The sequence below is a fragment of the Macaca fascicularis genome, chromosome 8 (assembly GCF_037993035.2).
Source record: "Macaca fascicularis isolate 582-1 chromosome 8, T2T-MFA8v1.1".
In the NCBI taxonomy this organism is placed as follows: Eukaryota; Metazoa; Chordata; class Mammalia; order Primates; family Cercopithecidae; genus Macaca; species Macaca fascicularis.
Window position 1 is genome coordinate 7,226,960 of NC_088382.1, and position 22,965 is coordinate 7,249,924.

Below are 22,965 nucleotides of genomic sequence, written 5' to 3' on the forward strand. Positions count from 1 at the left end.
GGAGGCTGAAACAGGAGAATTGCTTGAACCTGGAAGGCGGAAGCTGCAGTGAGCTGAGAGGTTGCAGTGAGCTGAGATCGTGCCACTGCACTCCAGTGACAGAGTGAGACTCCATCTTAAAAAAGTAAATAAATAAAAATGCCCAGTTTTATAGATAGGTGTGTGAGGTTGTCCTGAAATGAAGTTTGCGATCTGCATTTTTGCAGGTTCATGCCTGCCTGGGCCTTATGCTATGCTATTCCCACCTCTGATCTTGCTCTGGTGCCTGCCCCTGCCCCTCCCATTCCACCTTCATCCCAGGGACTGACGCTATTGCTTCCCCATCTCTCTCCCTCCCGCAGCCCTGTTTCACCCTGGTCCTTCTTTGCTCTGGAGGTTAAAAGAGTCTGGTGACTTGTCTTAGGCACAATTTAAAGTTGCGGGACAATAGGTCATTAGGAAAAATGTATTCAGCTAGTTGTTCTTTTGGAATATTAAATAATGGAAAATCGGTCATTCAGAGATTTGACTTAGAGCCCTGGGGAAGAGACCTGGAGCTCAGAAGACGGTAGTGGCAGGTGGAGCTCCAGGTTACCCTTACTGGCCACTAGAAGGCAACCTTGCAGAAACCAACTCTTCTTCCACCAAACCTTCTGTAAAGAGTGGGTGCCTAAAGTCTGTGGGTTTTGCATTCAAAAATGAAATGCAAGGCCAGGCGCAGTGGCTCATGCCTGTAATCCCAGCACTTTGGGAGGCTGAGGTGGGCGGAACATGAGGTCAAGAGATCAAGACCATCCTGGCCAACATGGTGAAACCCCGTCTATAATAAAAATACAAAGTTAGCTGGGCGTGGTGGCGCGCACCTGTAGTCCCAGCTACTCAGGAGGCTGACGTAGAATCACTTGAACCCGGGAGGCAGAGGTTGCAGTGAGCCAAGATCATGCCACTGCACCCTAGTCTGATGATAGGGCAAGACTCTGTCTAAAACAAACAAAAAAAATGCAGGTTCTTACCCAAAATTGCAGGGTGAGGTAATAGGTGGAATCTGAGACCTAGGACTACCTCATTTAAAAATGTCATGTAAACAAGAATGGCAAAGGAGGCGGTTTTCTCTTAACAGTGGCCTGTGAAGGTTCCCTGGTGGGGGCGGTGGGTGGATGAGGGGGCCCCCATAGCTACAGAAGGACAGATGGACAGCATGGCAATCTCCGGTGTCATGTCCACCTTCTGAGTCTCTTCTTGTTTAGTTGGTAACGGGGCTGTTCATTGGCAAGAACGAAACCGAAAAGGTTTTAAGAGATTCACAGAAAAGCACAGGAATGATTTAATTTTGTTGAAGAGATTTAGATTTCAAATTTGTTAAGAGCTTAACTTCAAAAGTTGCCATTCAAGAGGAAAGCAGGAAAGGTTAAGGATGCTTGGTGCAGAGGTGGATTTTCACTAATCCGAAAGGTCAGTTCCTAGGACCTGGGAGGTCAGTGGTCCTGTTGCTTGGTTGCTGAGGGGGGGTTCAGTTACTCAGGATTCATGACCCTGTAGGTTAAAGGACTTCTGTGGTCCTCTGTGATTGTTATCTTTGTTCTGGCAAATACCCAATCATGATGATGCCTATAAAAAAAGAATAGTCAGTGTCAAAAAATCAGATTAAATTAATGCTTTTCTTTCCTTCATACTTTTTTCTTTCTTTTCCTCACTCCCATTTTTCTTCCCTCTTCCTTTCTCCTTCCTTCTCTCTTTTTCTTTCTTTCTGTTTTTCCTTCCATCTCTTTCTTTCCTTTCTTTTCTCTTTTGTTCTGTTTCCTTTTATTTTCACTCCTCTTTTTTCCTTGTCAAATGATTTACTTTTTCCTTACATGCTGGAACATTTTAACTAATTGCATCTAGTTTTCAATATCATATTTCTCCAAATTAGTTCATTCAAATTCAGCCTTTTCAGGTTCTGTTTTGTTTGTTTGTTTGTTTGGTTTTTTTTTTTTTTATTTTGTTTTGTTTTGTTTTGTTTTGTTTTGAGACAGAGTCTCACTCTGTTACCCAGGCTGGCTAGAGTACACTGACGTGATCCTGACTCACGACAACCTCTGTCTCCTGGGTTCAAGCAATTATCCTACCTCAGCTTCCTGAGTAGCTGGGATACAGGTGCCCACCACCATGCCCAGCTAATTTTTGTATTTTTAGTAGAGACAGGGTTTCACTATGTTGGCCAGGCTGGTCTCGAACTCCGGACCCCAAGTGATTCACCCTCCTTTGGTCTCCTAAAGTGCTAGGATCACAGGCGTGTGCCACTGCGCCTGGCCCAGGTTCTCTTTTGAATTCATTCCCTCTGGCCTTTGTGTTTTTAGTAAATTTGGCCCTCTCTGTGTTTGTGATGTCACCAGCCTTTGCAGACCTGGAATGTTCCACTCCTCTCTCAGTGTGGAGCCCAAACACACATCATGTCCTCTTTCTCTTTCCAAGCCTGGAGGGCATCCTTATACAGGCTAACTTGGGCTCAGCTCTTGTCTGTACATTGCTGACTGTGTAGAGGGGATTATTCTGGGGTGGAAAGGAAGGAGCAGGGAGGGAGGGGCTGAGAGCTGGTGTTTGTGTTGGGGTGGGTGATCTAAACACCTGCTGCGTGCATTAAAGGATCTGTTAGTTTCTGCTAGGGTCACTGTGGAAGTGCCTGGACTTAGACCATTTAGTTGACATGTCCTGTAACCATCCAATGGGTTCACCCTGCCTGCTGCCTAGACAGAGCTGATTTATCAAGATGGGAATTGCAATGGAGAAAAAGTAATTCATGCAGAGACTGGAGTTTTGTTGTTACTGAAATCAGTTTCCCCAGCATTTGAGATCAGAGGTTTTAAGGATAATTTGACGGGTATGGGCTCAGAAAGTGGGGAGTGCTGACTGGTCAGGTTGAAGATGAAATCACAGGGGGTCAAAGTGAATTCTGGCTGACTTCTGTTCTGGGTGTGATCACAGAACTGATTGAGCCAGATTATCAGTCTGGGTGGTGTCATCTGCTGCACCAGAATATAGGGTCTGCAAAATATTTCAAGCACCAATCTTAGATTTTTCTATAGTGATGTTATTCCCAGGAGCAATTGGGAGAGGTCCAGACTCTTGTAGCCAGAGGCTGCATGGTCCCTAAACCATGATAGCTAACTGTAGCTAATTTGTTAGTCCTACAAAGTCAGACTGGTCCCCAGGCGAGAAGGAGTTTTTCTGATATATAATCTTGCAGCTAATTTGTTAGTCCTACAAAGGCAGACTGGTCCCCAGGCAAAAAGGGGTTTTTCAGGGAAAGAGCTATTATCCATTTTGTTTCAGAGTTTAAACTATAAACTAAATTCCTTTCCAAGGCTAGCTCAGCCTACACAGGGGAATGAACAAAGACGGTTTAGAGGCTAGAAGGAAGACAGGTCCATTAGGTCTGATCTCTTTCACTGATATAATTTCCTCAGTTGCAATTTTGCAAAGGTGGTTTAGGTCCTGCCTCTCATTAGAGGGCCACTTGTTGAGTGAAATGGTCTCAAAAGATAGGTCTCATAAAGACGTTGCCTTTGATGCGGGTGATAGAGGAGAGAGGCTGAGCCTGACCCCATGTCCCATGCTAGTGAGTGGGGCATCAGGAAAAAGAAGGAGATTCTTTAACAAAGGAAAGCTGCTAAAAAGCTATGGAATTGGACTGAGAGACTATTAGCAGTTTTTGGAAGAAGAAACCATTTCATGTTTGCTCCCTGTGAAAGAAAAATATCTTGGGCCCCCAAAACTCACTCAGCTAAAAGGAAAACTCCAGCTGGAAACTGCTTAGGGCCAACCTGCTTCCCATTCTATTCAACCTGCCTCCCATTCTGTTCAACCTGCCTCCCATTCTGTTCAACCTGCCTCCCACTCTGTTCAACCTGCCTCCCATTCTGTTCAACCTGCCTCCCATTCTGTTCAACCTGCCTCCCATTCTGTTCAACCTGCCTCCCATTCTATTAAACCTGCCTCCCATTCTGTTCAACCTGCCTCCCATTCTGTTCAACCTGCCTCCCATTCTGTTAAACCTGCCTCCCATTCTGTTCAACCTGCCTCCCATTCTATTAAACCTGCCTCCCATTCTGTTCAACCTGCCTCCCATTCTATTAAACCTGCCTCCCATTCTGTTCAACCTGCCTCCCATTCTATTAAACCTGCCTCCCATTCTGTTCAACCTGCCTCCCATTCTGTTCAACCTGCCTCCCATTCTATTAAACCTGCCTCCCATTCTGTTCAACCTGCCTCCCATTCTGTTCAACCTGCCTCCCATTCTGTTCAACCTGCCTCCCATTCTATTAAACCTGCCTCCCATTCTGTTCAACCTGCCTCCCATTCTATTAAACCTGCCTCCCATTCTATTAAACCTGCCTCCCATTCTATTAAACCTGCCTCCCATTCTGTTCAACCTGCCTCCCATTCTATTAAACCTGCCTCCCATTCTGTTCAACCTGCCTCCCATTCTATTAAACCTGCCTCCCATTCTATTAAACCTGCCTCCCATTCTATTAAACCTGCCTCCCATTCTGTTCAACCTGCCTCCCATTCTATTAAACCTGCCTCCCATTCTGTTCAACCTGCCTCCCATTCTATTAAACCTGCCTCCCATTCTGTTCAACCTGCCTCCCATTCTGTTCAACCTGCCTCCCATTCTATTAAACCTGCCTCCCATTCTGTTCAACCTGCCTCCCATTCTGTTAAACCTGCCTCCCATTCTGTTCAACCTGCCTCCCATTCTGTTCAACCTGCCTCCCATTCTATTAAACCTGCCTCCCATTCTATTAAACCTGCCTCCCATTCTGTTCAACCTGCCTCCCATTCTATTTAACCTGCCTCCCATTCTATTAAACCTGCCTCCCATTCTGTTCAACCTGCCTCCCACTCTGTTCAACCTGCCTCCCATTCTATTAAACCTGCCTCCCATTCTGTTAAACCTACCTCCCATTCTATTCAAAGTTATCTTCCTGCTCATTGAGATGAATGTATATCTGATGGCCTCTTTTTGAAAAGCTAATCAGAAACTAAAAATAATGCCCGTTTGTTCTCTCCTATCTGTGACCTGGAAGCCCCTTCCTGCTTCGAGTCTTCCTGGCTTTCCTTCAAGTTGTCCCATCTTTCCAGACCGAACCAATGTACTTATCACATATATTGGTTGATGTCTCTGGTCTCCCTAAAATGTGTAAAACCAAACTGTGCTCCAACCACCTTGGGTACATGTCATCAGGACCTCCTGAGGCTGTGTCACGGGTGCACGTCCTCCACCTTGACAAAATGAACTTTCTAAATTAACTGAAACCTGTCCCAAATTGTGGGGGTTCACATACCTAACGAGTCGCGTCAGTCAAGTCAGTTATAACACTTTGCTGAGTAAGTTCTCACAATCTTTTTACCATTCTATTACCACGTTTGCCATAATTTTAAGGGATAAAAACAAGGGCCTGAGAGTTTTAAGTCTTTGTCCAGGTAGACACGCTGGTGGGTGGTGGAAGAGGAACTGGACCCAAGGCCTTCGCCTTCACCTCTCTGGGTGATTTCTAGTCTGTTCAGTTTCAACTGTGACATCCTTTCTGCTCCAAAGCCTTTCAAGTTTCCAGTTGTACCTGACTTCTGTCTTCTTCTACATATATTCTGAGTCAGCCCTGAGTCATACCCTAGGCCACAGCTGGAGGCTCTTCAATCCACAGAAGCAGCAAAACCACCTTATGAGAGATGGGGGCAGAAGGAGGCAGCCAAGAAAACCATGTGTGGATGGGCCAGTCAGGCTCCTTCGCACAGGCCAGCTGGACGAGGTGACTCAGGTGTCCCGTCCAGGACACATCCAAGAGCAAGATGGAGAATGAGGAAGGAGACTGCGATGAGCTGAGTTCTGATTGTATGTCAGGGACTGGCTGAGCTGGATGAGTGCCACACAAAGGTTATCTCACTGAGTCCTCACATCAGTCTGGGAGGTCCATTTATTCTGCTCACTTTTATACACCCAAGAATGCAAGAATCGGAGAAGTCGAGCAGCTTGTCCAAAGGCCCGGGTCAGTCTGACTTGAGAGTCAGCCTGTGGTTTCCTGCACCACGTGGAGTTCAGGGTGACCTGTTTTGGTGCTTGGTCATAGTGGCTGGAGGAGAGATTCTCCAGTGGCTGGAGGGAGGGGATCTAAGGGGAGCTGGGTTCACAGAGCATGGGGAGATGAGGAAAAACACACTAGAAGCTCTGGCTCAGGGGGAGGCAGGAACGCTCTGGGTTGAAATGTATTGTGAACCACGGGATGGTGGCAGCCACAGGAGAGGACATCTCTAATCACCCTCTGCCCTGGTTTCTACAAGAGTCACCAGGCTGGTTAGGAAGCTATTGTTTCTCAGCCCCAAACTCCCTACTCAGTACCTGCCTTCTGGTGGGGCGGGCCTGGGAAGGGCCTGCTCAGCTCTGCCCACAGGGCAGGGAGGGAGTAGGGAGGCTGGTGGGGAGAGGGGTAGGCTGGAGGGGACCAGATGTGTGGAAGCTGGTGGGGAAAGGGGAGGCTGACTGGGTGGGGGGCGTGGGGAGGCTGGCAGGGAGTAGGGGAAGCTGGTGGGAGCGGGGAGGCTGGCGGGGAGTGGAAAAACTGGTAGGGAGTAGGGAGGCTGATAGGGAGTGGGGAGGCTGGCGGGGAGTGGGGAGGCAGGTGGGGAGGTGGGGGAGGTGGGCGGGGAGTGGGGAGGCTGATGGGGAGGTGGGGAAGCTGGCAGGGAGTGGGGGAGACTGGAGGGAGTCGGGGAGGCTGGTGGGGAGTAGGGAGGCTGGCAGGGACGGAGGAGGCTGGCAGGGAGTAGGGAGGCTGGCAGGGAGTGGAGAGGCTGGCGGGGACGTGGGGAAGCTGACGGGGAGTTGGGGAGGCTGGAGGAGTGGGGGAGACTGGCCGGGAGGGGGAAGGCTGGCTGGGAGTGGGGGAGGCTAGCAGGGAGGTGGGGGAGGGGGGAGGCTGGCGGGGAGGTGGGAGGCTGATAGGGAGTGGGGAAGCTGGCTGGGAGTGGGGGAGGCTGGCGGGGAGGCGGGGGAGGCTGGCAGGGACGGAGGAGGCTGGCAGGGAGTGGGGGAGGCTGGCAGGGAAGTGGGGGAGGCTGGCGGGGAGGCGGGGGAGGCTGGCAGGGACGGGGGAGGCTGGCAGGGATGGAGGAGGCTGGCAGGGAGTGGGGGAGGCTGGCAGGGAGGTGGGGGGGAGGCTGGCGGGGAGAGGGGAGGCTGGCAGGGACGGAGGAGGCTGGCAGGGAGTGGAGAGGCTGGCGGGGACATGGGAGGCCAGCAGGGACAAGGGAGGCTGGTGAGGAGGGGCTCCTCCTGTGGCTGCTTCCTGAGGTCTTCACAGTCCCCCTACCCTACCTGTACCCCCACCTGGCAGCAGCAGTTTCTTCTTGTGGCAGCAGATGGATTTGATTTTGCGGTGTTTCCAACCCAGAATCAGCCTCATAACACCCTGCTGGGACTCAGTAAGGACCTGTAGGGTGAGGCAGGCGTGTTGGCTGGGTCTGCACCTGTGGTTCTTCCTGCCACTAGCAGACTGCCTCTGGGCAAGTAGCAGACCCAGAAGCATAATGTACACCCAGGGGGTGGTCTGTTTTTCACCCCTTGTTAGGTCGCTATCAGTCTGCATGGGGTCTGTTTTTCACCCCTCGTTAGGTTGCTATCAGTCTGCATGGGGTCTGTTTTTCACCCCTTGTTAGGTCGCTATCAGTCTGCATGGAAAGTCTGCTGTGAATAGGACTCTGCTGCACCAGGGGCACAAAGTGCTCTGAGACACAGGGCTACTCTCTGGGCTGCGCTGGGGTCCAGGTGTGGGAGGTGGCAGAAGGCGCAGGGTACGTGTGCAAGCAGAGGATGCTCAGGAGGTTTGGGTGCTTTAAGGGGAGAATGTGTCAACTTAACATAATAGAAAGGGTCAGAAACTAGTTTACAGAGGGTTTATTCAAGTACAGAGGTTGAAAATGGGTCCATCTCTGGGAAGCACAGATTCAAAGAATAGAAGTCGGTGTTACCAAGTGTAGAGATTTGGGACTGCTTTATATAAACAAAACTTAGGGTAATTTCACAGAATTTCAACGTCTATGTAAGGCTTAATGCATAGTTCCAATGATCTGATTACTTGAGGGGGGCCTCTTTTGGAAAGGTATATCTAACATTCCACACTGCCATCTAGGCTGAGTCAGGGTCAGGACTCTTAAGGAGGTAGTTAATCTATAACAAAGGTCTGTGATTCGAAGGCAGAGGTCTGGTCTCTGGTGTTTCCTAGTTATTTACAGAACAAGAAGAATGAGGAAGAGTTAAGCTGTAATACCAACAGCAGAATTGCAAAACATGTTCCATGACCCAGATCATAGCCGCACCTCTCTCGAGGCTTAAAGAGTCCTGGAGGTTCCAACAGCTTTTAAATTTAATTTATTTTCGCAAATGCAATTATATATTTGAATATCCTGGCTAGGAAATGTCCAGGAATGCCTGGAGCATAGATTTGAGAAGACTCCGTAAGACTAATTAACAGGAGAGAAATGCCCAGAATGGGTCTGGAGTCACAGGCTGGGGGACAGAGAGCCATGCCCAGAGCCGAAGGAAAGTGAGAGCTGGAGTGCTGCCTGGGAAAGGCCGAGAGGGGAGGAGCTCTTAGCCAAGGAGGTGAAATGGGATGTGAGGTTTATGGGATTCAAGACACCAGGAGAAAGTTAAGCTTTGGCCAGTAGGGCACCATAGGGAGCCACAGTGATCACTGTGGTGACTGCTGCCTTAAACAAATGGTAGGCAACTTCGCTAAAGGTGGGAGTTGAGCTTATCTAGCCAGGTATATTAGCCAGTATGTGAAAGCCAGCGGAAAGTTCAATGTATTTATAGTTGCAGTGTGTGTTTCTAAACCAAGTCTACCGTGCCCAGCAAAGTGACATCAGAGACTTTAGACAGAATACCCCACAGGCGTGGGGTGGGGAGGGAGCAGCGCTGGCACCAGGTGTGGATGCTTAGTGTGTGCTGAGAGTAAGTGGGGCTTTTCCTGGGGGGCTGCGGGGGCAGCAAAGAAAGCTATCTTTAGAGTCCCTTACAGGAGACCTGTTTTTGTGACTTGTCTGAAAAAGGTCAGTCAGGTCAGACATGACTAAGCCCAGGAGCAATCATTTCGACAAGTGTTCCCGCTCGTGCTTATCAGTAACCTGGGTTTTAGAAAACAGCAAAACAAAACTGAAACAAAAACAAAAACAGAAACCCAATTAAGCAAGACCCTTTACTTAGCTTCTGTAGGTGTCTGGTCTCTGCGGGTAGAGTGAGTCTGGGGAGTGTGGGGGAGCAGTGATGACACGTCTCTGCATGCCGGGTCTGATGTCAGCTACAATAATCAAACATGGGCCGGGCACGGAGGCTCGCACCTGTAATCCCTGCACTTTGGGAGTCCGAGGAAGGTGGATCACAAGGTGAAGAGATCGAGACCATCCTGGCCAACATGGTGAAACCCTGTCTCTACTAAAAATACAAAAATTAGCTGGGTGTGGTGACACATGCATGTTGATCCCAGCTACTTGGGAGGCTGAGGCAGGAGAATTGCGTGAACCTGGGAGGCGGAGCTTGCAGTGAGCTGAGATCGTGCCACTGCACTCCAGCCTGGTGACAGAGTGAGACTCCATTTCAAAAAATAAATAAATAAATAATAATAATAAAACTCACAGCAGGACCCCTGGCTAGCTGGGGAGGGGGCCTGTGTGGGCGTGTGTTCCTGCGGCCAGCCTAGGAGAAAGTGCTTTTCCTGAGTGTGTGCCCAGGTCACCTGGCTGTAGGACATGCTTCAAGGAATGGGTCTGCCAGGTCACAGTGCTCCTGGAGCAAACTGAGGGTCTGTGCTATTTCTTGTGGCCCAGTAATGGGATACAGATGAACTGGGGAGGAAGAGAGTTTTTATTTCTATAACCAGTTACAGGGAGAAGGCCTGGAAATGATAACCAGACCAACTCAAAATTACAGTTTTCCAGACCTTCTATACCTTCTAAACTATATGTCTACATGTTAAGTGTGCATTCATCTAAAGACATAAGTCATTAACTTCTTTTAATCTATAACTAAGGTCTCAGTCCTGAAGACCTTCTTCTGGATCCTCAGTAAGTTTACTTAATCTAAATGGGTCTTGGTGCTGGGGTGATTACCCTTATCTTGTCTCCTGCTGAATCAAAGGTTTGGGGAGTTCCTTTAGACCCCAACAAACTTGTCTGTGGAAGCCTGGGGAGTTTATTCAGACCCCCAATAAAACTTGTTTAAACTTAATGGTCCTGTTAAGAATTCCTTCATCATCTTGTCATGCTTCATGGCCCAGGAAAAGCCTAGGGAAAACCTTTGGTGGGCTCTTTGTTACAGTCCAGCCTTTTTATAAGGGCACTGGCTCAATCAGCTTTTAATGTTTAACGTAGACGGTCAGTGCTGGGACAGTTGTAACGCAGGCCTACATTAGTGAGACCTGGCCTGCCACAACACGACAGCAAGGGAGGCAGGGGAGAACCAGGGAAGGTGAGGCTGAGGTCGAGGGTCAGTCCCCAGCCCCATGGTGGACCTCTGGTCCTCCTGCACCTGGGTGAGCTCCGGCGAGAGCCATGTGGCTTTCCTCTAGAGAAGAGCCTGTCTCCCATCCTATTATGGGAGCCTCCTCCTCCTCCTCTTCCAGGTCTTGTGGATAATGACCAGCAGGGTGATCCCCAGTGAGCACCAGTGTATTTGCCTGTCAACAGGGGAACGAGTGAATCAAGTTCCTGTGTGGTTCACGGAGGGGGAAGATCAGGTTTCACTTGTCGGGAATGGCTGGTGTGTACACTTGGAGAATATGCTAGTGAACATGGAGGGCTGTACCTGTCCAGGTGGCAACAGGGCCTGTAGTCTGCACACGTTTGGTTAAAACATTCTACACCATTCATTTTTCAGAAAGGAGTCTTCCTTTAGGTGGATGAGGCACTGTCAGAGGGAGTCACTCTGAGTTCTGAGTCACTGTTCAGTCCGGGCTGGTTGGAAGCAGTTGGGTTGAATCTCAGCATTCAGGTTTGACATGTTCTGGGCAAGGACTCCTCTAAGTGGAAACTTTTCCCTTTCCATTCCTTAAGGATGTGAAGCACTCAGCAGCCTTTCCTGAGGCTGTGTCTTCTGTGCATAGCGTCTCCTAGGACCATTCTAAAACACCTCTCCATGGATCTTAAAGCACCCCCTTCTTCCCTTAGGAGGGGGAGTTCTGCAGCTCCTTAATCTGAAGCCAGAAGAGAGAAGAGAGAACTCCAGGCTGCCCCCATGGTGAATAGGCTGGGCCTAGCATTGTGTAGTCCTTAAAGACGACCACGGTGGATGAGATGAAGCTATCAGGGCACTGTGTGTACAGAAACAGCAGGAATCAAAATGGTATATACTCAATGAGTGCAATGCTAAAAAAAAAGTTTATGTGCCTACTCGGATTGGGGAAGTATACTGGGAAAAACAGGCCAATAGTAGATTTGATTGGAAGAGTAGTGTTTTGAGCAACTTTTGTTAAGCACTGTTTTGTATTTTGACTGATTGTGACAACAGTATATTTTTCTGCTGATATTTGTGGGTTGTCAGGCTTCCGTGGTGTAAAACAACCTTGATCAAAATGTGAATGGTTCAAGAAGTTAGTGAATCAGCTTTCAGGCCTGTCTGGAACAGAACAAAGGGGCACCCACTCAACAGCTCACTAAATTTCTTTTAAAAACCTGTTGTCTTCCAAGATTTGGGACTAATAATAAAAAAGCCTCAGGTAGCTTTTGTTCATAAATTACCATCAGTCTATGATCTAACAGACGAGATAAAGGCAGGGGAATAGGTATTTCTTCCAAGCCTTTTATTGTGATGATTTTAAAAACTATTATTTTTCAATATTTTGGATACTTCATGTATTTTCAGAAGAAAGCAGCCATGAACAAGTGTATGTATATTGAGAGTTAACTGGAAAAATCCATTTTCATGGAAGTTCTCATTCTAAACACTGGACAGAATCAGTTCTATCCCCTAAACCAGAGGTTGGAAAATGATGACCCGTGGCTGAATCTGGCTTGCTGCCTGTTCTTCTGAACACAGTTTTATCGAAGCACAGCCACTCCCATTTACTTACGCGTCAGGCAAGGATTCTTTCACTCTGCACTGGCAGAGTTGAGTACTTGCGACAGATGGGATATGACTCACAGAATTGAAATATTTATTATCTGGCCCCTTAGAAATATTTGCCAACCCATGTGCTGAGCCACTGACATCGCCATCTAATCCCATGTGGCAACCACTGGCGGTAGATTTGCGGTTTAAACTCTTCCTGGCCACTAATCTGGGTCCATTGATACAGGAAGACTGTTTTTTGTTTTGTTTTGTTTTTTAAGACAGAGTCTCGCTCTGTTGGCCAGGCTGGAATGGAGTGCAATGGCATAATTGTGGCTCACTGCAACCTCTGCCACCCGGGCTCAAACAATTCTCCTGCCTCAGCCTCCCAAGTAGCTGGGATTATAGGCGCCCGCCACCACAACTGGCTGTTTTTTTTTTTTTTTTCCAGTAGAGACGGGGTTTCACCATGTTGGCCAGGCTGGTCTTGAACCCCTGACCTCAGGTGATCCACCCTCTTCGGCGTCCCAAAATCCTGGGATTACAGTTGTGAGCCACCACACCTGGCCAGGAAGATAGTTCAATACAGGGGCCAAACAAGGCCACATGCTGGCTGTTTTGTCTCTTTTCCGTCTTTCTTTTTCATCATGGCATTGGTTTCTTGGAGACACGAGGTTATTTTTCCTGTAGAATGTCTCACACTCTGGACTTGACAGATTGCTTCCTGTGCTGTTGTTTCGCTTGTTTCCGGAAGTCCTGTGTTTTCCGTAAACCAGTAGTTAGATCTAGAAACTCAATTCGTTTCAGGTTCCATTTATTTGGGCAAAAATAGTTCATGCCTGGTAATGTGTAATTCTTATTACATCACAACAGGAAACCCATTAATGTCTGGTTGTCTCAGTTTTAGGGAGGATAAGAGTGATGATCAAGTATGCCCTTAACCCTCGCTTATCAAATTCCCTGCCAAGCTTTTCACCAAATGGTTCTAAAACAGTCCATTGATGGTTGCTTTAGACCTATAATTTCATTCAGGGTTGCAATATGGTGATTTTATTATTCTATCATCCCTTCTTTATTAGTTAGGGAATTCTATGAAGAAGACATTTCCTTAACTATTGTTCGCCCTAAAACACAGTTCGTGCTGAAAATGCAGAAGAAATTTCTGGAGTGATAAGTTGGTGCTGTAGCAAGCTCTAATTATAAATGAAACTATTTAATTGTCATTGTGAACTCATGGATGTTTATATACTTGTGTGCATCCATCAGTTGTCATCATTAGTTGCTGCAATTAGGGAAAATGTCCCTCTGTGGCCAGTGGGCTCCGCTTCAGTTTGGAGCTGGTGTTCTTTTGGTGTGACCCCCCAGTCTTTGAGAGGTCTTCTTTCTAGCACAACAAAATGACTCAGCTTCTCTTGTACATCTTATGCTCCAGACTTGGAGGCTGCCATTTCTCCAAGTAGTCCTGGAGATTCTCAAATGCTAAAGTTAACCAACACACTGCCCTAAGACCAGAAAGGAGAAAAATGGAAGTTCTGGGTTCTGTTAATGGACTATTTCACTGAGCAGACTGCTAAGACCTCTGAATTATGTGGACACTGAGAATTAGTCCCGTGTTGGGACCGGCTGGTGGCTCATGCCTGTAATCCCAGCACTTTTGCACTTTGGGAGGCCAAGGCGGGTGGATCACTTGTGGTTAGGAGTTCGAGACCAGCCTGGCCAACATGGTGAAACCCTGTCTTTACTAAAAACAAAAATAAACCCCCCAAATTAGCCGAGTGTGGTGGCAGGCACCTCTAATCCCAGCTACTTGGGAGGCTGAGGCAGGAGAGCCGTTTGAGCCTGGGAGGCAGAGGTTGCAGTGAGCCGAGATTGTGCCACTGCACTTTAGCCTGGGTGACAAGAGTGAAACACCATCTTAACAACAACAACAACAACAACAACAAGAATCAGTCACGTGTTGGTTTGAGGATCAAACACAGTGGAGGTGACATCACTCAAGCCTAGGTCATCATTCCCCTGTTCCCAGCAGGCTTTTTGGTTCGACCTGTCACACGTTCCAACCCATGCACCCTAACCCCCTGCTTCTTTACCTCTTCCAATTGAGACACAAGATTCATTTTGGCCCAAAGGAGGTATACTTCAAAAACAATTTTCCTTTATTAAAAGAATGCTTATAAAAAGTCCATTTCACTTCTGCGTCCTTTCTTCTGGTCACTCCCAGCTCACTTGCAGCACTTGGCCTTCCCGTGGTAACAGGTGCCTTGAATTCTGGTATAGATTGGGCAGGCAGAATAGAGACATTGCCCTCCACTCCTGACGCAGTTGTAATGGTCAGATCTGTGGCCAAGACCTGTGAGAAAGTTATCGCCTGTAAGGAGGGAACACAGACACTTCAGACTCATGGCTTGTAGCTGCAATGATTTGACAACATCTCATGAAAGCAGAACAAATAACTCTGCAAAACACTGGGGAGTCTTCTCTTCCAGAAATTTGCACATGATTGATCTTTGGGACTACTCATGAAATGAGGTGTCTGAAGAGCTTACTCAGTCAGGGGCTATGCCAGCTGTGGCCAGATATAGGCCAAGGAACCAACAGTGGGGTTCTGAGTGGGGTTTTCTTATGCTGAGAGATTTTAGGTGTGCAGAGAATTCAAGTTGTTTTCCAAATAAGTTTTCCACCTTGTCTCACCGCACCCCAGACTCACATCCTGTGTTTTAGAAATGTGGAAGCAGGTGCCACTCTTCAAACACAGCCTAAACTTCCCTCCTTCCATGCCTTCAGTTACACTGTTCCCTCTGCATTGAATCCCAGCTCCCCCACTTCCCACATCACTATTTCAGCTGAAATCGAGGATCCTTTCATGTCAGGCTGAAATTATGGTTACTCTCTAAAGCTTTCATAGTTTTTTTTCTACTTGGAATTTATTTTGCCCTTCTCCCAGTATCCCAGATCTCATAAATAGAGACGGTACTCTGGACTAGGTTTCTATTCCATGCAACAGGGAACAGTCGCCTGTGATTTTCCTGGCCAGGGAGCAGCAGGCCATCATTTTGCATGCCTTCATTGGTAGGCGTTTTGGACTGAACTGTGTCCCCTAGGAAAAAATTTCCTGTGTTGAAGCCCTAGCCAGTGCCTTAGAAGGTGATTGTATTTGGAGAGAGAAACTTTAAAGAGATGATTCAAGATAAACACAGTCATTGGGGTGTGCTCTGATCCATGCGACTTGCATCCTTATAAGAAGAGATTGGGACAGACACACACAGAGGAAGGACCATGTGAGGACCCCGGGAGGAGGTGGCTGTCTCCCAGTCAAAGAGAGAGACCTGAGAAGAAGCCAACCCTGCTGGCACCTTGATCTCGGAATTCCAGCCTCCAGGACTGCGAGGAAATATATTTCTGTTGTAAAACTGCCCAATCTGTTTATGGGTGGTTTAAACCATAAACCTGGTAGGCTGAGCAGACTAATACAAGAGGCCATCGTCACCCTAGGAGACAATACATTCCAATGTCGCAGATCTCTGTTGGAAAGATGGCTTTCACACTGATGGAAATTGTCCCATCAGTAACTTCCATCCAGCGGCTATTTTTCTGCTTTTGCAGTAATTCCACTTTTCTTTTTTTTTGAGATGGAGTCTCACTCTGTCACTCAGGCTGGAGTTCAATGGCACGATCTTGGCTCACTGCAAGCGCCACCTCCCAGGTTCACACCATTCTCCTGCCTCAGCTTCCCGAGTAGCTGGGACTACAGGCACCTGCCACCGTGCCCGGCTAATTTTTTGTATTTTTAGTAGAGACGGGAGGTCTCCACCTTGTTAGCCAGGAGGTCTCTGACCTCATGATCCACTCGCCTTGGCCTCCCAAAGTGCTGGGATTACAGGCGTGAGCCACTGCGCCTGGCCAGTAACTCCACTTTTGAAAAACTCTTCTCATTGTCCTCAATGCCTGGTTTCTGGGCTCTTCCCAAACCTCTTCACTCTCCTGTGGATGTGTTTAAGTTGGCCAACAGACTTCCCAATGTTTGAAACCTGGTATCCATACAGAGTTCCTTCAATGTGTCCCACCAACTAAGGCCAAAAAAGGCTTCATTTCTCTCATTTTGTTCACTACAAAGCAGCACTGACCAATATGGCTGCCACATGGTCCCTGTGGCTGTTCTCACTGAGGTTAATTGAAATCACCCTATCCGCATTGCAAGTACTCACGAACCCTATGTGGCTAATGGGTGCTGCATTCATCGAACAGCAGATACAGTCTTTTTACCACCGCAGAACGTGCTATTGAACTTGATTTCAATAGAAGGGACCCTGTATTGATACCAGGCTTCAAACGTTGGGAAGTCTGTTGGCCAACTTCAACACATCCATAGGAGAGTGAAGAGGTTTGGGAAGGGCCCGGAAACCAGGCATTGAGGACAATGAGAAAAGAAGAATTTTTTTTGTGTTGGCGTCTTGGGCCAAGGCCACTCATTTGTTCACACAAAACACAGTCTCTTGATTGCCAGCTTATATTCTTTTCCTCTGATTGATTCCTAATGATGCTGTCTGGGATTGTACTACGTTTTAATAATCTCGCCACAATGTTGGCCTCAAGTAAGATCATGACCATCTAGACTCTGCCAAAGTCTCCACTTACTGCTTTAGTCTCCCTGTACTGGAGGCTCTCTGCTGGAAAGATACTTAGAGGATGCCTACTCCAACCCACACTGCAAGATGGAACCTCTCCAAGTGATTATCTGTTTAGAGAGCTCAGTTGAGCATATAAATTTGAAAGCACTTTGAAATTGTGAAGGTCCTTGTTCTTGATTGTTCCTCTCAGTAATCAAATTGTTGGGTATATACATGCTGAGTAAGCAGAGGAGGCCCAAATTTAATATGGGTGTAGCTTTTTGGAGCCAAGATGGACTTCAGAGCTCAATTAATTCAACCTGTCTGTGATCCTCTCCCCAGATGAAGCAACAAGGTTCAGTGATGTCTCCAGAGCATGTAGCTGGTCAAAGACCAACCCCAGACCAGAATGGATGCCTCTTGACCTCACTTCAGTTCTCATTTCACTTCACCACACTGCTGCTTGACTGTGGTGTCATGGTGCATAACCAGAACTAATTTCAGAACTAACCTTCCAGGATATAGTACATTATGGGATACAAAAGGAATTGCAGCAAAATTAGTGTCAGGGTGCTTTGGTTACATTTTGTGTTCCACAACTAATCTACTGTGTGATCTTTTGCAAACCACTCAACATTTCTAGGCCCCCAGCTTCTCAAATTTAAAATAGAGGAGACTATGCAGCCATAAAAAAGAATGGAAGCATGTCCTTTGCAGCAACACGGATGCAGCTGGAGGCCAATATCCTAAGCAAATTAACACAGGAAAAGAAAGCCAAATATCACATGTTCTCAGTTATAAGTGGGGGCTAAACACTGAGACACTGGGGGCTACCAGAGGGGAAGGGAGGGAGGGGAGTGAGGAAAACTAGCTGTGGGGTACTATGCTCATTACCTGGGTGACAAGATCATATTCCAAGCCTCAGCATCTGAGTGGGTCTGGGGTGGGGCTGATACTTAGCATTTTAAAACAAGCTCCCAGGTGACACTGAAGCTTCTGGTCCAGAGGCCATACTTTTAGAACCTTTGGTCTGGAATATTGAGGTTCCTTCCTGCTGGAGCAGTCTATGCTACTTTCAGTCTAGGGGCCTTTTAAAAGCACTTGCCTTTACCATTTTTTTCATGACGTTTGCCTTCCCCCGTGTGTTAGATTTCACTGTGCATGTGTCTGTTTCTGTTACATGCTTCTTAAGAGATGTTTGTGTAATCTAAAGGCTTCTGAAGGTTTTTGTTTTCCAATAATTGTGGACCAGGCAGCCCAAAAAGAACAGCTAGAATATCACACACACACACACACACACACATGTGCACTTCGTAGGGATCAGAGAACCAGCAGTAAAGAATTACTAGGTCAAGATTTGAGAGAAAGACAGAAACAAAAGCAGGAACATCACATCCTACCGACATAAAAAAGGTTATTATGAAGGCACAAAACATTTTGAAATAAAGAAGACCTAAATGAGCGGACATGCTCTGTTTAAACATTTGAAGATTACTTTTTTAAAAAATTAATCTTCTGGTTCAACCAAATACCATGGGAATCCCCAGAGGTTCTAATTTGACAAGCTGATTCTGAATTTTATTTGAAAATTCAAAGGGCCAAGAATAGCCAAGACACATTTGGAAAAAGGTGGGAGATCTTGCTTCACTGTATTTCAAGACTAATTATAGAGCCACTGTAAGTAAGACAGTGTGCTGATGGCACAAGGACAGAAAAATGTCCAAATGGAATAAGATAAAGAGTAGAGAAAGAGGCTCATGCCTACATGGAGAATTGATGTAGAATAGTAGTGGCTCAGCAGAACAGTGGGGAAAAATAGTCTTATCAACAGTTGGTTCTGGGCTGGGCATGTTGGCTCATGGCTGTAATCCCAGCACTTTGGGAGGCAGAGGCGGGCAGATAACTTGAGGTCAGGTGTGTGAGACCAGCCTGGCCAGCATGGTGAAACCTGGTCTCTACTAAAAATACAGAAATTAGCCAGGTTTGGTGGCGGACACCTATAATCCCAGCTACTCGGGAGGCTGAGGCAGGAAAATCACTTGAACCCGGAAGGCAGAGGTTGTGGTTACCCAAGATCGCGCCACTGCACTCTAGCCTGGGTGACAGAGCGAGATCCAGTCTCAAAAAAAATAGTTGGTTCTGGACAATCAGATATTCATATTGGGTAAGAAAAAACAACAACAACAAAACTTGACCCTTATTTCATACCAAAGACACACACACGCACGCACGCACACACACACACACGCACACAAACACCCCATTGCCAGATGGATTATAAGCCTAAATGTAAAAAGAAAAAAGATAAGCTTTTAGAAGACAGTACTGGGGACTATCTTCATGTCTTTGATGTAAAAAAAAGTCTTCTTAAACAAGATCCAAAGTGCAGTAACCTTAGGGACAAAGACGTGACACATTCGACTACATTGAAATCATGATGAAAGCCTCTGTTCCAGGAAAGTTTCCACTAAGAGAGCGAAGAATCAAAACGCAAAGCAAGAGAAGATACTTGTAATGTATATAATTGACAAAAGACTTGCATACAAAATACAGAAAGAACTACAGACAGTAAGAAAAGACAGACAATCTGATAGAAAACATGGGCAAAAGACAAACAGGCATTTTACAAAAAATAACTCAGTTGCCCGTAACTATATATAAAAGGGTCCAACTTTTATTTATCAGGGAAATGCAACTTATTATTTATCAGGGAACTGCAAATTAAAACTCCAGTGAGCTACTGCTACACTCACCAGGTGGCTAAAATTGAAAAATAATTGATGTTATCAAATGTTGGCAAGGATACGGAGCAAGAGGAACTCTTATTCACTGCTTGTGGGAGGGCAAATTGGTGTAAACAATTTTGGAAAACAGTTTGGCATTGTCCAATGCAATTGAATATATGCATATCTTATGATCCAGTAATGCAACTTTTCAGCATGTGGAAATAGAGGCATAAGGGGCACCTACTGGCCAACAGAAATGTGTGCACAAACCAAGTTGTACTATTCAACCTGAATATTAGTGTGGTAAAAGTATAAAGAATATGAAAAGTTATCACCATAAAAGTCAGGTGAGTGATTATTCTTGGGGGAAGGAGGGAGTTGTGACTGGGAAGGCTCAGGAATAGCTTCTCATAATTCAATTTAGATATAATAGACTGAAAACACAAATTCTTTATGTTAACAAAGTGCCTTTCAAACTCTTTTGAGTTTGGACTGAATCAGAAATTTCTCACTGCTACTCAGTAAAAACATATGCACACACCCCGAACTGAAATATGGGTGTAATTAAACAGCATCTACTTTTACTACATGGCACGAAGTAATATTTTCTATTCTTTTAAAAAAAACATGGGCCCAGCACGGTGGCTCACACCTATACTCCCAGCACTTTGGGAGGCTGAGGCGGGCAGATCATGAGGTCAGGAGTTCAAGACCAGCATGACCAACATGGTGAAACCCCATCTCTACTAAAAAATACAAAAATTAGCCAGGCTTGGTGGCAGGCACCTGTAATCCCAGCTACTCAGGAGGCTGAGGCAGGAGAATTGCTTGAACCTGGAGGCGGAGGTTGCAGTGAGCTGAGATTGTGCCACTCCACTCCAGCCTGGGCGACAGAGCGAGACTGTCTCAAAACCAAACCAAACCAAAACAAAACAAGAAAAAAAAAAAACCATGGTAGGCTTGGTGGAGTGGCTCATGCTTATAATCCCAGAACTTTGGCAGTCTGAAGTAGGAGGATCGCTTCAGCTCAGGAGTTTGAGACCAGCCTGGGCAACACAGTAAGACCTTATCTCTACCAAAAATAAAAATAAAAAAATTAGCCACGTGTGGTGGTGCATGCCTGTAGTTGCAGTTTCTTGGGAAACTTTCTTGCTGAGGTGGGAGGATGGCTTGAGCTCAGGAGGCAGAGGCTACAGTGAGGCGAGATCAAACCACTGCACTCCCACCTGGGTGACAGAGTGAGACCCTGTCTCAAAACAAACAAACAAACAACAAAACCAAACCAAAAAACCAGAAATCAAAAACCAAAAAAACATGTGGCAGCAACAGGCGGCATGAAATTTCTGCATTTAGAATGCTTTTGTACTCAGCTTTCAGATGGAAAAACTGAGGCATAATTGGAGTAAATTAAGCCTATCTGTTGGATAAAGTGATGGCCTAGAGAAACTTACAATAAGATCTTACAGAGGCTTTCCAAACTGGAGTGCTTTTAGGGTCATCTGTCCCAGCCCTTCATTCTGCAGATGAATAAACCAAGGCTCAGCACCATGTGACTTGTGTGAGCGAGGGATAGGGCTGGGATAAAACATGTCCCCGATTCCTCCTGCAGCATCCCACCATCATGTCAGGGTCATGGCTGCTTTGGCCCAGAGAAGCTGACATCCACCTGGCTCACAGGAAGCCCCCTCCTATTGACTGGGGAGACCCCTAGCCTGGAGAACGTGGGTGCATTTCTCAGGCGAGGGAGAGGACTGCCTGTACACGAGGTGAGTCCAAGGCACCGGCTGAGCTGGCCTGATGGGTGGGGCAGGAGCACCTCACCTGTACTAGGGCACCCCAGGAGGCTGCACCCAGTGACCTGGGCAGAGGATGGGGCCGGCCCTTCTCTCTGCACAGGAAGCCAGCCTCTCAGTGTGGGGAGCCGTCTTGCAGGGGGAGCAGCAATCTCATCTACATAGAATACTGTCTACATGTCCAGGACAAGGATGCAGGCAGCTGCCTGTGACAAGCTCCATAACCCTGCCATGCTCACTCCTTGGCTGTTCACAGACCCTGAAGGCTTGACAGGGCTTGCCTGCTGCCTTCTGCCAACCACAGGATGCTTTCCTGCTGCTTGTCCCTCCTCCCTTGGGACACGGAGGCAGCCATCTGACGGTCACATCATCGCCAGTGTCCCCAGTCCTGGGGATGGGAAACTCTAGCAGGTACCGGAGCTTACCTGAGGCCATCTCAGACAAGAGTAAGCAGAGAGTAAACAGCAGAAGGTAGGAAGTTCTCATGGCGCCTGGCAGGCAGCACCCAGGATTTCAGGAACGGAGGAGTGGCTCCTTTGGAGGCTGAGCTGACAGAGGCTTCCAGAGGCTGGAGTGTCGCTGTATTTATAGGACTGGTGGATTGCACAACCTCGTCGACGGAACTGAAGGGAGGTGCCACAATCGAGGGTGAACTTCTAATCGCTAACCCCTGGTGTCATTTGCCCTGAGCAGTCGGCAGTCACATGGCACGTTGTCTCCATCTGGCTGCCGCTGGATTTAGCTTTCAGCCTGGAGCCCTTCTGTTTGGTGCCAGCTCCTCCTGTTTGGTTTTCTAGGTTAGGCAGTTCTGATGGGGTTTCTGGAAAAGGCAGTTCACACTGGAATCCCTCCTTCTTGATCCCATGGAGGAGAGCCACAGGGAAGCTCTGAGCAGGGGGCCACCTGGCTCTAAGCTGGTGTTGGTCTCTTCCTGCAAGATAATCTCAAACTTTACCCTCTTCCCTTGCAAAAGCAGAGCTGGTTGTAATGAAGTTTCTTCTTCTGGCCAAGGCTACCTTCTCATTTCTCCCCTTGCGCAGAACACTGTCCTCGATGGACCAAACTTCCTCTTTTCCCTCTAGACATGTTCTTGGGACGTTCCCAAAGGGTACTCAGAAAGTGAGCCCGCAGTGTGGCCCTTGGAGGTCGAGGGTCTGGTCCAGCCTGGGCCCACCCTGCAGAGCTGCAACTGCCAGACTGGGATGCTGTTAGCGACTCTCCAAGTATCCCTCAGGTTTTCCTTGATTCTAAAGATTTAAGAAACATTTCATTTATCACTGATTTTCATTGTAATTCTGTGAGCAGCTTTCCTGATGTCTCCGCGGCTTATTTTCAAGCAGCAGACGCTGGCTCTTGCTGACCAAGGAAGGGAAGAGTTTATTCAGAGGATATCAGGGTTGGTGGGGGGTGGTGGCATTGCTGGAGAACCCAGCTTGAGGCTCAGTTTCCAGGAATGACATCCACCCTACATCATCATGGTGGTCTGATGAGAACCCTATGCTGCAGCCACATGGCATGAGACACCCAGAGTGAACTGACCCTCAACAACTCCACCCCTGGCAGAATGCTGTTCTGCACCCAAACATGCACCTGCCATATACTCCCACTGCACCCCTGCCAGAGAAAGACAGAGACCCAGAAAGATGGACAAACAGAAACAGAGACAGAGGAAGACACAGAGACATGCAGAGAGACAGCAGAGAGACACAGAGAAACAGATAGAAACAGAGACAGAGAGAAGTGGAAATAGAGAGAGATAGAGATAGAGGGAAATAGAT

The 22,965-nt window shown here is 47.3% G+C and overlaps 1 protein-coding gene and 1 long non-coding RNA gene across 10 annotated transcripts in view; one reads left to right on the top strand and one right to left on the bottom strand.

The window, feature by feature from the left end:
* Window positions 1-22,965, top strand: part of LOC102115048 (uncharacterized) — a 275,169-nt gene that overhangs the window by 17,396 nt on the left and 234,808 nt on the right. The window contains exon 4 of one of the 9 annotated variants that reach the window (XR_010577093.2): window positions 11,068-12,631. The exons of the other annotated variants lie outside the window; for them this stretch is intronic. This is a non-coding gene — a long non-coding RNA (uncharacterized lncRNA). Of the gene's footprint in view, window positions 1-11,067; window positions 12,632-22,965 lie in introns of those variants that run through there. 9 annotated transcript variants of the gene reach the window in all.
* On the bottom strand, window positions 14,195-21,749 carry DEFB1 (defensin beta 1). Its single transcript, XM_005562538.3, has 2 exons — window positions 21,613-21,749; window positions 14,195-14,429 (listed from the first exon to the last, which is right to left on the bottom strand). The coding sequence occupies exons 1-2, from the start codon at window positions 21,671-21,673 to the stop codon at window positions 14,284-14,286; spliced, it is 207 nt and encodes a 68-aa protein (XP_005562595.1). The 5' UTR covers window positions 21,674-21,749; the 3' UTR covers window positions 14,195-14,283.

Coding starts and splice junctions, on each gene's coding strand:
- DEFB1 (XM_005562538.3), bottom strand. CDS start 21,673: ATGAGAACTTCCTACCTTCTGCTGTTTACTCTCTGCTTACTCTTGTCT. Junction 14,430..21,612: donor CTTGTCTGAGATGGCCTCAG/GTAAGCTCCGGT, acceptor CCCTCCTTACAG/GCGATAACTTTCTCACAGGT.